Source organism: Physeter macrocephalus, chromosome 6, assembly GCF_002837175.3.
Source record: "Physeter macrocephalus isolate SW-GA chromosome 6, ASM283717v5, whole genome shotgun sequence".
NCBI lineage: Eukaryota > Metazoa > Chordata > Mammalia > Artiodactyla > Physeteridae > Physeter > Physeter macrocephalus.
Genome location: NC_041219.1, coordinates 34,877,794 through 34,891,250, shown reverse-complemented (window position 1 = coordinate 34,891,250; position 13,457 = coordinate 34,877,794). Strand labels below are relative to the sequence as shown.

General features: G+C 40.0%; 1 protein-coding gene and 2 non-coding genes across 6 annotated transcripts in view; 1 reads left to right on the top strand and 2 right to left on the bottom strand.

Moving 5' to 3' along the window:
* Positions 1–13,457, top strand: part of GNPTAB (N-acetylglucosamine-1-phosphate transferase subunits alpha and beta) — a 130,679-nt gene that overhangs the window by 37,200 nt on the left and 80,022 nt on the right. For all 4 annotated transcript variants that reach the window (XM_055085263.1, XM_024127300.3, XM_024127299.3 and 1 more), the window contains 3 exons: positions 4,987–5,106; positions 6,174–6,215; positions 8,926–9,131. In XM_055085263.1, coding sequence (XP_054941238.1) covers positions 4,987–5,106; positions 6,174–6,215; positions 8,926–9,131 — 368 coding nt within the window. The remainder of the gene's footprint in view (positions 1–4,986; positions 5,107–6,173; positions 6,216–8,925; positions 9,132–13,457) is intronic.
* On the bottom strand, positions 10,995–11,101 carry LOC112065951 (U6 spliceosomal RNA). The gene has a single exon (XR_002892343.1). It is a non-coding gene; the product is annotated as a U6 spliceosomal RNA (small nuclear RNA).
* Positions 12,195–12,301, bottom strand: LOC112065918 (U6 spliceosomal RNA). The gene has a single exon (XR_002892314.1). It is a non-coding gene; the product is annotated as a U6 spliceosomal RNA (small nuclear RNA).

The window sequence follows — 13,457 nt, the reverse complement described above, 5'->3', positions numbered from 1 at the left end:
TAGAGAATGGGCTTGAGGACACGGGGAGGGGGAAGGGTAAGCTGGGACGAAGTGAGAGAGTGGCATGGACATATATACACTACCAAATGTAAAATAGATAGTTAGTGGGAAGCAGCCTCATAGCACAGGGAGATCAACTGTTTTGTGACCACCTATAGGGGTGGGATAGGGAGGGTGGGAGGGAGACGCAAGCGGGAGGGGATATGGGGATATATGTATACCCGATTCACTTTGTTATAAAGCAGAAACTAACACAACATTGTAAAACAGTTATACTCCAATAAAGATGTTAAAAAAAAAAGTAAATTATATCCAACCACACATACTCAAAATAAGGAAATGGCAAGTGTAGACAGTTATAACCTAAAACCAAAAGCTTTGGGGGCTCCTTAAGAATTTTTAAGAGTGTGAAGTGTCTGGATCCTAAAAAGTTTGAGAATAATTCCTTAATGTAGCAGTTCTCAAGCTTCAGTGTGCAGCAGAATTCCACAGAGGGCTTCAGAAAATACAGTTTCTCCCCACCTCCAGAGTTTCTGCGTCTGTAGGTCTCAGAGGGGTGCAGAGAATTTTCATTTCTAACAAGTGCACTGGTGATACTGAAACCGCTGGTCTGGTGACCACACTTTGACAACTATTGTATTAACGGATTCTTAATGAAACATAATTCTCCTCCTTCTCCAACTTTTATTTTAACAATGCTGATTTTCCTAAGAAAAGCTCAAAATGGCCTTCTCTTTACTCCCAACATTTATTGAGTACTCACTCAGCCTACCGTGTCTGATGCTGTGCTGCGTGCTGATGGTGCACAGATGCATAAATCTCTGCCTTGACGGAGCCTCAGAACTTTTAGAAGGAAAACTAGCTCAGAAAATCTAGATACTGAGGTCAGCAGTTTTAATCAAACACTCTTGTTCTCTTTCTGAAGGGGGTGTGTGTGTGTTTTGACTATTTCTTCTCTTAATTTTAGATTGCATTAAAATATAGTTTGATTTTTATGTAGGGATATTTTAAAATTATCTAATTTTGATGATGACAAGAAAATGGATCATATGTAATATCTAATATGTTCTAATATATTTTTGAAAACCATAATGTTTATAGGAAGTTTTCATTGTTTTGCTAGTGTTTCTACATGTCTTTTTAATGTTGTTTGCCCTGAATGAAAAAAAAAAAATCCCATTCTATATGCCAGTAACAAATGAATATGTGAACTGTCTACTGCTGCTAATTGTGAGGCCTTAAGTCAGTCTGGGGCTCAATTTTGTCATCTCTAAAATGTAGATATTAGATTAAGTGTAAAATCTCTTCCAACTTTGTTTCTAAGATACTATTCATGTTCTAAGTTTTCTTCTCTGCTTTATGTGATGTAGAACCAAGGGACTATTAAGTGCCTTCATATTCACTTAAACTAAACTAATTAAAATAAAAGGTTATCACCACGGCTTTGGTTCTGAATCATAGGTAACTTTCTTAGTCTTCAGCTCTAAGATAAAGGCTTCCTTCTCATCTGGAAACTAAGATAGTGGTCTGTGGTTAGAACAAAAGACTCACACTCACTGTGACCATGTCTAATAAATAGAAAAACAACTGACTCACTGACCAGGGGCAGATCACACGATCTCCTCAGGGTTGTCAGTTTAACACCAGAGAATTGGATTGATCATGTAATACAGCCTTACTAGAAGCGCCAGGACATAAATGCATTATTATATACTTACGCTGTTTTCCTCAGTTGAACTTGCATGGATATCTCTTGACTCTATTAAAACAATCTTTAATAGCAGATAATTACTCTTACAGAAAAGCTTTGGAATGTGCAAATTTTTGCCTCCTTTTTTTTTTTTTTTTTTTTTTTTTTGCTGTACGCGGGCCTCTCACTGTTGTGGCCTCTCCCCTTGCGGAGCACAGGCTCCGGACGCGCAGGCCCAGCGGCCATGGCTCACGGTCCCAGCCGCTCCGCGGCATGCGGGATCCTCCCGGACCGGGGCGCGAACCCGCGTCCCCTGCATCGGCAGGCGGACGCTCAACCACTGCGCCACCAGGGAAGCCCCTTGCCTCCTTTTTAAAAGCCTTTTCTTTCTAAAATATGTCACTTAAGCTTTTTTTTTTTTTCTCCAAGTTAATTGTTAGTCTGAGCATAGATAGATCACCTGTGAACTTGGGAGTGAGATGACTGGATAATTTACTTGTGGGTAATGTGAGGCATTTTTTTTTTTAACAGAAAAGACTAATGTTTATATTGAGGTAATGAACTAATAGTTATTTGGACAGTAAATACATATTAAACCCCACTATGTCCCAGGTACTATTCCTAGGCATGTAGTGATGAACAAGAGGAACTCATTGACCTCATCTAGAACTGATATTTTAGTGGGGAAGGCTTTTTTTTTCTTAAACTTAAAAACATGAACTATAATCTACCTATAAATCAGTAGTTCTCAATGTGAGTTTTTGGACCAGCAGTATTGGCATTACTTGGGAACTTGTTAGAAATGCAGATTCTGGGGCCCCACTCCAGACCTAATGAATCAGAGACTCTGGGGATGGAGCCCAGCCATCTATTTTGAAAGTCCTACAGGTGATTCTGATGTCCGCTAACATTTGGGAACCATCCGTTTAGACACATAACAGAAGAAAACCTAGATGAGGAAGCATTTGCATATCGTTACAGTAGGGAGAGAGAGCCTGAGCCTGTACAGGAAAGAGAGGAAATAATTAATGAAGAGGGGCACAGAATGCATGACACCATTTTTGCCTTAGAGATAGTTGATCTAGTGGAAGACAGACATAAAAAAAAATAGTACAACCAGTATGCTAAGGATTCTTTAGAGTACAAAGTACAGTGGAAGTTGCTTCTTAAGCAGTATATTTTCTTTGTGGGAGGTGAGGGAGGAGGGCATTTGGGGAATGAGGAAGTGGTTAAAAAGAAGCATGAAAGAAAGGATATTCTAGGCAGAGGGAGAAGCACGTTCAAAGACACAGAAGGCTACAAGTTCTTATCCTGTTTGGGTAAGGGCATACACATGGAGCGTCTAGAGCACAGGGTAAAGATTATGAAGGAGTTTAGATTTTATTCTACAGGCAGTGGTGCACCTTTACGGGAGGGTTGGTAGATGCTCAGCTGTCACTTGTGTCTGAGTATGAGCTGATTGATTCTGCATTTTCCCCATGAAGCTCTGGGTCCCCCGGAACCTCTTTGACCTTCATTTCCTCTTATGCTCTTCCCTTTGCTCCTGTTGTCTCTGCCACACTGGCCTCTAGTTCCTTAACCATGCCAGATAGGCAGCTGCCTCAGGGCATTTGCACATGATGTTTCCCTTCTCTGGGCTCTTCTTCCCCAGTTGCCCACATGGCCTGCTTCCTCACTTCCTTCATCTCTTTGCTGAAATGCCACCTTCCAGTAAGGCCATCTTTGCTCTCCCTGTTTAAAACTGACCCCCCACTTAGACATACTGTGTATCCTCATTTTCTGCTTTATTTTCTTTATAACATGGAACATCATCTGACTTCACTTATTTGGTTTATTTCCAGTCTTCACCTTTCTAGAATGTAAGCTTCATGAAGGCATAGATTTTGGGGTTTTTTGTTTACTGCTGAGTCCCCAGCACCTAGAACAGTGCCTAGCACATACTGAGTGCTCAGTAAATATTTATTCAACAAATGGATAAGCACTCCTATCATCCTGTCATCTCACCTACTTCTTTTAAGCTGTAAGTGTTTGTCACTCTATTTTTTTCCTTCCATAATTTGAAAGATTTATCCACCAAACTGCATTTGTTTTCCCCGAGATAATTAACCCTGTGGCCAAAAGTCATGTTTTGGTTAGTCTCTGGAGCCCTTCATGCTGCCGGGGGCCCGATCCTGTGCCTGGCCTGTGAGAAAGACAAAAGGAGGATAAGCTTTAGGTCCTTGGCCTTAAAAAAAAAAACAGCAACCAAAAAATCACCCCCCCCAACAAACAAACAAACAAACAAAAACTGTACTGTTTCTTGGAAAAGATCAAACCTGAAACAGAATTATCCGAATTATGTCTGTCACTATGAACTCCCGTGTTGTAGGTCTGGAGCAGGCTCTGAAAGATGGGTAGGATTATGGTAAGTTGATGAAGGAAAGGAGAAGAACGCTTTCAGCAGGGGTAAAACCTGAACAAAAACACTGAGATGGAGCTTAGACAGGATACTCAAGAATTAAAAGCCTACCTTACTCCTTAGGGGTAAGATAGTAAGGGAAAAATCAGGCAGGTTCGGAAAGGTCTTTAATGCTTGTGTTCAAGTAAATCATTGAGTTCCTCATGTTGCAGGCACAAATCCTAATCCGCTGGGTACTTTAGGGAACAAAACAGGTATGTTTCCTGCTGCCTTGGAGCTTACATTCTAGGGGAGGGACACATGAATTACCAGTGTATGTAACATGTTAATTATTTAATAGGTGATCATTGCTATGGAAAAAAAAAAAAAAAAAAGAGTAGGGCAAACAGGATGGGGAGGGGCCAGCCTTGGGGGCAGCTGGGAATGGGAAGGCCCTAGCATTAAAGAGGGCCAGGTCTTCATTGTGGACTGCTGGCTAACTCTTTTTTTGGTAATTTTGTTTAAGCTTCCAATTTCTTTTCTATGTTTGGCTGCATTTGTATCCCAGCTTTCTCACTTGCTAAACTGAGAATGTAGCAGTTTAAAGTAAGCTTCTAAGACCTCCCCCACAGCCTTAAAACTGAAGGGACAGCATAGCCTTTACCGAGTAGCTGTGATGATCAGACGATGCAAAACTGTTTAAAGTGTCTAGCAGAATGCAACTCACAGAGAAGGTGCTCAGTAAATATTAGTGCCCCAGCCCCAGTTTGAAAGCATGCAAGTCTGTGATATACGCCATGGTTGGATTACCTTTTCGCTGATTTTTTCATAACCTCTGAGTTTAAACCCTGTTATGCTCTTATTCCCAAGTATGTTGGAAAAATGCATATAAGCTGGAGGACTTGTGTGTTTACCCTAGGCTCTGTCTGCCCATGCCGATCGACGTGGTTTACACCTGGGTGAATGGCACAGATCTTGAACTACTGAAGGAACTGCAGCAAGTCAGAGAACAGATGGAGGAGGAGCAGAAAGCAATGAGGTAAAACTGATTGTCAGAAAACAAAACACAAAACGTTCTACAATTATAACTAACGGTACATTTCAGAAGGTAAGATGATGTTTACACTGCTGTTCAAACAAGAATCTGCATCGCAAATTCATGCCATACAAGATTCTGGCAGTCATGCAACCAACCCTTGTTTCTTGGCACCCAAGGAGTACTCGGCCACTTTGGTGAGATCTTGGCCTCACTTTGTCAGGTGGCCATCTCATGAATGTGGTGTTCTAGTGATGCCTTGGTCTCCAAAGGGCCTAAAGGTGGAGGAGCCACTTAAGGGAGCCCTGGGCTTCCTACTCATTCAGTCTGAGTCCCAGATGTGATAGCTTCATGAAGTAAGGTTTTATTATGCAAAATTGCTACACAGTAAGATGGATTAGTCCCTTGAAAATAAAACAGGCCTACAGACATAAGTTGTTTTCCATTTGATAAAGGCAGTATAAAGTATATTTGTTACCCTTTTTAATATCAAATAGTATACTGTGGAACTAGAAAACTTGGTAATTTTTTTAAATATGGAATTTTGATTATCTTATTTACTTTATCTGGGAAAAGTACAGTGGGCTTCTGGAGAGCCTTCTGAGCTGGAGATCTGGCTGATGTAACTTCCCTTCTGATTCCTCAGGAGTATTTACTGAGAATTTCCCCATTCATTTCTTTGTAAATGTTATGGGTGCACCCCAGTTGCAGGTCTTTGGCCATGTTATACTGCAACACATTTGTCTCTCTCTCTGTGTTCCTCCCCAGTGCGTGAAAATCACTTTGATAGCCTCGTAACTATGTTTTACTAGTAAAATGTAAAAGCTTATATTTTAAGTAAACTTTTATGGTTACTGTGGGTGGTACATGATAATATTTGTTGATCATAGCGTATTAAAATGTATAATTTATTATGCATCTTAAATGTTATACACAGTACAGTACTTCTTAACTTACTGGTTGGTTCTCGTGGAGTAACCAGAAAAATCAATGTTGTTAAGTTCTCTCATTCACACGTAAGTCTAGCACTAGTCCATGCATATATAATGAAATCTATTTGCTTTCACTAGAGAAATCCTTGGGAAGAACACAACGGAACCAACTAAGAAGAGGTAAGCATTTTGATTTTCCTCAGTAATGAAAATCAAAAGAGTGAGGTGAAACGTCTAGGTTCTTCTCCCTTGGCTTTTGTTGAGTACACAACAAAACAGAGTAAGTATTTTTTACTTACTCTGTTGCTCCTGTTCAGTCCCTCTTCTTTAGGTTTTTGACCCCCAAATTAAGTGCATCCATTAGATGAGAAAACAGAGGCACAGCTGATTGAGAGCTCTGGTTATTCTGGTTGTAGCTAACCAAAGCTTTATCGTTTCTAGATACGTTAGGTAAGGTTTTTCTTCTTTGTCGTTTCCGTTAATCTGTCTTGATGTGCTGTTCTCTTGGTTCACTTAAGTCTGACTTACACCAGTGTTTTTATTTATAGAATCTATGTCCATTGTTTAACTATGTGTTCAGTGTATATTTCCTTATCTTTAAAACCTGTCATAGTTGTATGTCTTCTATTTAAGGACTTGGGAAGGAGATTTAACCCAATGACAAGAATCAGATGATCTCTCTTGATTTGAATCATACCTGACTCTGATAGGTCCTTAAAACAAGACTGTCTCACTAACAAGTGGAAATCTCTGTTAACTGCCACTTCCCCACTGAACCATTAGACTTAAAATAGAAGAGTTATTCATAGAAATGATCCAAAAGTGCCTTCTGAATCATCTGTTAATGTTAATTATGCATATTTATTTATAAATATCTATTGCTAATACTGTTATTTTTTAATTATTTTTGGCTGCATTGGGTCTTCGTTGCTGCGCATGGGCTTTCTCTAGTTGCGTCGAGCGGGGGCTACTCTTCGTTGTGGTGCGTGGGCTTCTCATTGCGGTGGCTTCTCTTGTTGCAGAGCACAGGTTCTAGGTGCACTGGCTTCAGTAGTTGTGGCTTGTGGGCTCTAGAGAGCAGGCTCGGTAGTTGTGGCGCACGGGCTTAGTTGCTCCACGGCATGTGGGATCTTCCCGGACCAGGGCTCAAACCCGTGTCCCTGTGTTGGCCGGCAGATTCTTAACCGCTGCACCACCAGGGAAGTCCCCAAGACTGTTATTTTTAAATGACTTTTAAATTAAAGCAATGATGCAACATTACAGAAAGGTCGAGAGGAAAGAAAAGAACAAACTCACATAATTCTCTGGCCCTCACTCAACAATTATGATCATTTTCTTATTCCCTTTTCATGTATGTTTTTATAGTAAATAATTTATAATCTGCAATTTTGTGTCCTACTTTTTATTTTATATAATCATACATATTTCTATGTTGATAAATTATCATAATACTTCTTATCAGTTTTAATAGTTATATAATATTCCACAAAGTAACTGTACTATAATTTGCTAAATGTTGGGCACTGCCATATTTTCACTTTGTAAATATTTTGTGATATTATATTTGGGTCTATGGCATTTTCTGTGTGTGGGTTTGTTGTTTTTCCTGTTTTTGTTTCTCCTCTACTTGGACTAGATTCCTGCACATAAACTACTGAGAAAGAAACGTATGTATGTTTTCATGGGTCTGAAGAGGTATATATGTATATATAATGTAATTGCTTTTCCAAAGAGGAAATGGGGAACCCATCTGGAGGGATACCCGCAGAGTTTGAGAGGGATAGGCTTGCTGCACTTGCACTAACATTGCATCATCATTTTTTGAGGGGTGCTAATTTAGTTAAACAAAAGGTCATTGTTTTCTTTTGCATTTCTTTGAATATTAGTGAGGTTGCATAATTTCATGTATAGTCTGTTAACTGGTCATAGCTCCCACCTTCTGAGTTCTCTAGCTGTGTGTCCTTTGCCCATTTGTTTAATCTAGGTATTTCTTATATTTAGACAGGAATATTTCATGTAACTTCATAAAACTTTGTCACATTTGCTTTTGTTTGCCTCAGTGTCCTGTCATATTCAGTGTACTTAATTGTATTCTAGTTGGAATTGGTAAACTGTTTCTGGTAAGATGACACTCTGTTAACCAGAATTTATCTACTTCCTAATCTGTCTGATATTGGGCTTTACTGGAATTACAAATAATGTTTAAAACAATAGTAATAAAGTGCTTAATTTCTTGTACACCTTTGAGTTAGTAAATTTTGTGGCAGTCTTATTTTATTTTTTAAATTTATTTAATTATTAATTAATTTTTTTGGGGCTGCATTGGGTCTTCATTGCTGCACATGGTCTTTTTCAAGTTGTGGCGAGCAGGGGCTACCCTTGGTTGCGGTGCATGGGCTTCTCATTGCCGTGGTTTCTCTTGTTGTGGAGCACGGGTTCTAGGCGTGTGGGTTTTGGTAGTTGTGGCACGTGGGCTCAGTAGCTGCAGCTCGTGGGCTCTAGGGAGCAGGCTCAGTAGTTGTGGCGTACGGGCTTAGTTGCTCCACGGCATGTGGGATCTTCCCGGACCAGGGCTCGAACCTGTGTCCCCTGCACTGGCAGGCAGATTCTTAACCACTGCGCCACCAGGGAAGTCTGCAGTCTTATTTTATGAACAGGAGTTTGAAAGCTCTATCTTTCGAGTTGCACTTGTTTGATAATTTTATGCCATACTTGCTAACTTACTAAATTTTTATATTCTTGAGATAAAATTCCTTGTTTATTGAAAGATTGTGATTTTTAAATAAAATATCGAAGAAACACCTGTGAAATTTAGTAGTACCAACAAGCTTTTCAGTGTTGATTAAATTTTCAAGCCTGTAGTTGTGAGCATGTTCGTGTCTCTTTCCAGCGAGAAGCAGTTGGAGTGTTTGCTGACACACTGCATTAAGGTGCCAATGCTCATCCTGGACCCAGCTCTGCCGACCAACGTCACACTGAAGGACCTGCCATCTCTTTATCCTTCTTTTCATTCTGCCAGTGACATATTCAATGTTGCAAAACCAAAAAACCCTTCCACTAATGTCTCAGTTGTTGTTTTCGACAGTACAAAGAATGGTAAGATCTTCTTGTGGGTATTTTAAAATCATGTTATCACTGGATGTTGGAATAACAAAATTTTGAATGGAACAGAATTGGTTCACTTTTAAAGAAATGCCTGATAAACTAAAAATGTAAAAAGGGGAGCTGCCATTGTATTTCAGCCCTGCTGTCAGAAAGGGATTGCATCTGTTTTACTCTGTGTAATACACATGCCTTCCTGTGCTGTGGTCAGGACCTTAAACCTGGTACTCAAATTTACTGTATTCTCTTGGCTGGGAGTTATTCAGGAGGCTTTATTTTTTTTCTTTTTTCTTTCAAAATTCCTCAGCAAGGTTGTTTTCTGCAGCTTGGACTGACCATACTTGGAGCATTCATACTTTAAGTTCTGAAACATCTGGTTATGCGGTTGATTTGGCCCAATAATAGAATTAAATTTGTAATTCTTGACATAGAACTGCACCCGCATCCTTAGAGATCCCGTCCTCTCCTCGGCCACTGAGCTGCTGAGCCCCACGCCTGCGTCTCCTTCAATCATCCTTCCATTTGTCTCATCCTTCCTCTGCACTGAGTGACTCTCCCAGTAAGCTCTGTTTTCACTTGTGTAAAATGAAAACTGTCGCATTCTCTTTACAGCCCTGTTCTCAAGTTCCCATTCTTTCAATGCTGTACCTCCCAACCTAAATCTTTGGAACCATCTTTGACCCGTTCTTACTCTAACCAGTAATCCGCCTCATCCTATGACTTGCTTTTTTGCAAGAATCTTAGATTCTTACCTTTCATACTCATCAGATTTCTTGTACACCAGACTGAGTTTCTTCACCCAGGCCCCAATAATAGATGCCTATCTGCTCTGCCGGCCTCTAAAGTTCTTCTCTGATCTGTCTAGCATGAAACTGATAAAATCAGAGTTTTCCAAGTTGTTTACAGTTGCTGTCTCTTTGGAGAGAATAATAGTAGTATATATTTGTTTTTCACATGGATACAAATTCCTCTTGCTGGTATTCCAGATGGAGCTTTAATAGCCTTGGTCCTGCCCATCAGCCCTCGCATCCCTGCCCTCCTCGCATCTCCTCACAGCCGTCGGCGTCTTCTCACAGATGTGGGGCGGCCTGTCCTGAGCCTCTTCCTCTCCCAGCCCATCTCCTATTCTTTCCAGCCCCCTCTCCAGTTCTGTCTCCATGGAGATCCTGGACTAGTACATTCACAATGATTTTATTTTTCTGTACCCCTGTAGTACTTGTAACCTAGCTCACAACTTAGTTTTTGAGTGCACAGGAGTTTATGGTGTTCTCATCTAATTTCTTTTTTTAACTCATCATTTGTTTTTAACATTTTATTTTATTTATTTATTATTTATTTTGGCTGCACTGGGTCTTTGTTGCGCCACATTGGATCTTTGTTGTGGCATGTGGGGTCTTTAGTTGTGGCATGTGGACTTCTTAGTTGCAGCATGCGAAATCTTAGTTGCAGCATGCGTGTGGGATCTAGTTCCTCGACTAGGGATCGAACCTGGGCCCCCTGCATTGGGAACACTGAGTCTTACACACTGGACCACCAGGGAAGTCTCACATCTAATTTCTTTAGGGCAGAAACCTTATCCTCACCATTTTGTGTTCTGAACAGTGTCTGACACAGTGCTCATTTCCTGGTACTTATTATTTGTGATTTGAAAGGAAACTATAACTTTTCTAAGCACAGATATCTCCCCTTCACACTATAGACCTGTTTCTGAACTATTTTGTATAACTTTTTTTTTTTTTACTTATAATTACTGTTTATTTTTATTATCATTTATTTACAGTGAGTAATTTTTTAACATCTTTATTGGAGTATAATTGCTTTACAGTGATGTATTAGTTTCTGCTTTATAACAAAGTGAAAAATATGGAACGCTTCATGAATTTGCTTGTCATCCTTGTGCAGGGGCCATGCTAATCTTCTCTGTATCATTCCAATTTTAGTATATGTGCTGCTGAAGCAAGCACTAACTAACTTATTTTTAAAATTTAGGTTATATTTAAAAATATATAGGGAAACTACAGGGGAAATTTTTGACAAATTTAACAAGTTATATGTTTATTGTTTTGCTAACTTTAGCTTTGTTTTTAATTTTTTTCTTTCTCTTTATTTTTAACATCTTTATTGGAGTATAATTGCTTTACAATGGTGTGTTAGTTTCTGCTTTCTAACACAGTGAATCAGCTTTACATATACATATATCCCCATATCTCCTCTCTCTTGCATCTCCCCGTGTCCTCAAGTCCATTCTATACATCTGTGTCTTTATTCCTGTCCTGTCCCTAAGTTCTTCAGAACCTGTTTGTTTTTTTTTTTTAGATTCCATATATATGTGTTAGCATACGGTATTTGTTTTTCTGACTTACTTCACTCTGTCTTACAGTCTCTGGGTCCATCCACCTCACTACAAATAACTCAGTTTCGTTTATTTTATGGCTGAGTAATATTCCATTGTATGTATGTGCCACATCTTCTTTATCTTTTCATCTGTCGGTGGACACTTAGGTTGCTTCCATGTGCTGGCTGTTGTAAATAGAGCTGCAATGAACATTGTGGTACCTGACTCTTTTTGAATTATGGTTTTCTCAGGGTATATGCCCAGTACTGGGATTGCTGGGTCGTATGGAAGTTCTATTTTTAGTTTTTTAAGGAACCTCCATACTGTTCTCCATAGCGGCTCTATCAATTTACATTCCCACCAACAGTGTGAGAGGGTTCCCTTTTCTCCACACCCTCTCCAACATTTCTTGTTTGTAGATTTTTTGATGATGGCCATTCTGACCGGTGTGAGGTGATACCTCCTTGCAGTTTTGGTGTGCATTTGTCTGATGATTAGTGATGTTGAGCATCCTTTCATGTGTTTGTTGGCAATCTGTATATCTTCTTTGGAGAAATGTCTCTTTAGGTCTTCTGCCCATTTTGGGATTGGGTTGTTTGTTTTTATGATATTGAGCTGCATGAGCTGCTTGTAAATTTTGGAGATTAATCCTTTGTCCGTTGCTTCATTTACAAATATTTTCTCCCATTCTGAGGGTTGTCTTTTCATCTTGTTTACGTTTAAAAAATATGGAACGCTTCACGAATTTGCGTGTCATACTTGCCCAGGGGCCATGCTAATCTTCTCTGTATTGTTCCAATTTTACTATGTGTGCTGCCGAAGCAAACACTAGCTTTGTTACGTTTTTTTCTTTTTTTCTTAATTTTTGAATTTTATTTATTTTTTTATATAGCAGGTTCTTATCAGTTATCAGTTTTATACACATCAGTGTATACATGTCAGTCCCAATCGCCCAGTTCATCACACCACCATCCCCACCCCCACGTGGCTTCCTTGCTGTTCACATTTGTTCTCTACATCTGTGTCTCAACTCCTGCCCTGCAAACTGGTTCATCTGTACCACTTTTCTAGGTTCCACATACATTCGTTAATATATGATATTTGTTTTTCTCTTTCTGACTTATTTCACTCTGTGTGATAGTCTCTAGATCCATCCACGTCTCAACAAATGAATCAATTTTGTTCCTTTTTGTGTCTGAGTGATATTCCATTGTATATATGTACCACAACTTCTTTTTCCATTCGTCTGTCGATGGGCATTTAGGTTGCTTCCATGACCTGGCTGTTGTAAATAGTGCTGCAACGAACATTGGGGTGCATGTGTCTTTTTGAATTATGGTTTTCTCTGGGTATATGCCCAGTAGTGGGATTGCTGGATCATATGGTAATTCTATTTTTCGTTTTTTTTTTTTCGGTACGCGGGCCTCTCCCGTTGCGGAGCACAGGCTCCGGATGCGCAGGTTCAGCGGCCACGGCTCACAGGCCCAGCCGCTCCGCGGCATGTGGGATCTTCCTCGACGGGAGCATGAACCCATGTCCCTTGCATTGGCAGGCGGACTCTCAACCACTGCGCCACCAGGGAAACCCCATTCTTTATTTTAAAGTCTGTTTTTATCTGATATGAGTATTGCTGCTCCAGATTCCTTTTGATTTCCATTTGCATGCAATATCTTTTTCCATCCCCTCACTTTCAGTCTGTATGTGTCCCTAGGCCTGAAGTGGGTCTCTTGTAGACAGCATATATATGGGTCTTGTTTTTGTATCCATTCAGCAATCCCATGTCTTTTGCTTTGAGCATTTAATCCATTCACGTTTAAGGTAGTTATCGATATGTATGTTCCTATGACCATTTTCTTATTGGTTTTGGGTTTGTTCTTGTAGATCCTTTTCTTTTTTTTTTTTTTTTTTTGCGGTACGCTGGCCTCTCCCGTTGCGGAGCATAGGCTCCGGACGCGCAGGCCCAGCGGCCATGGCTTACGGGCCCA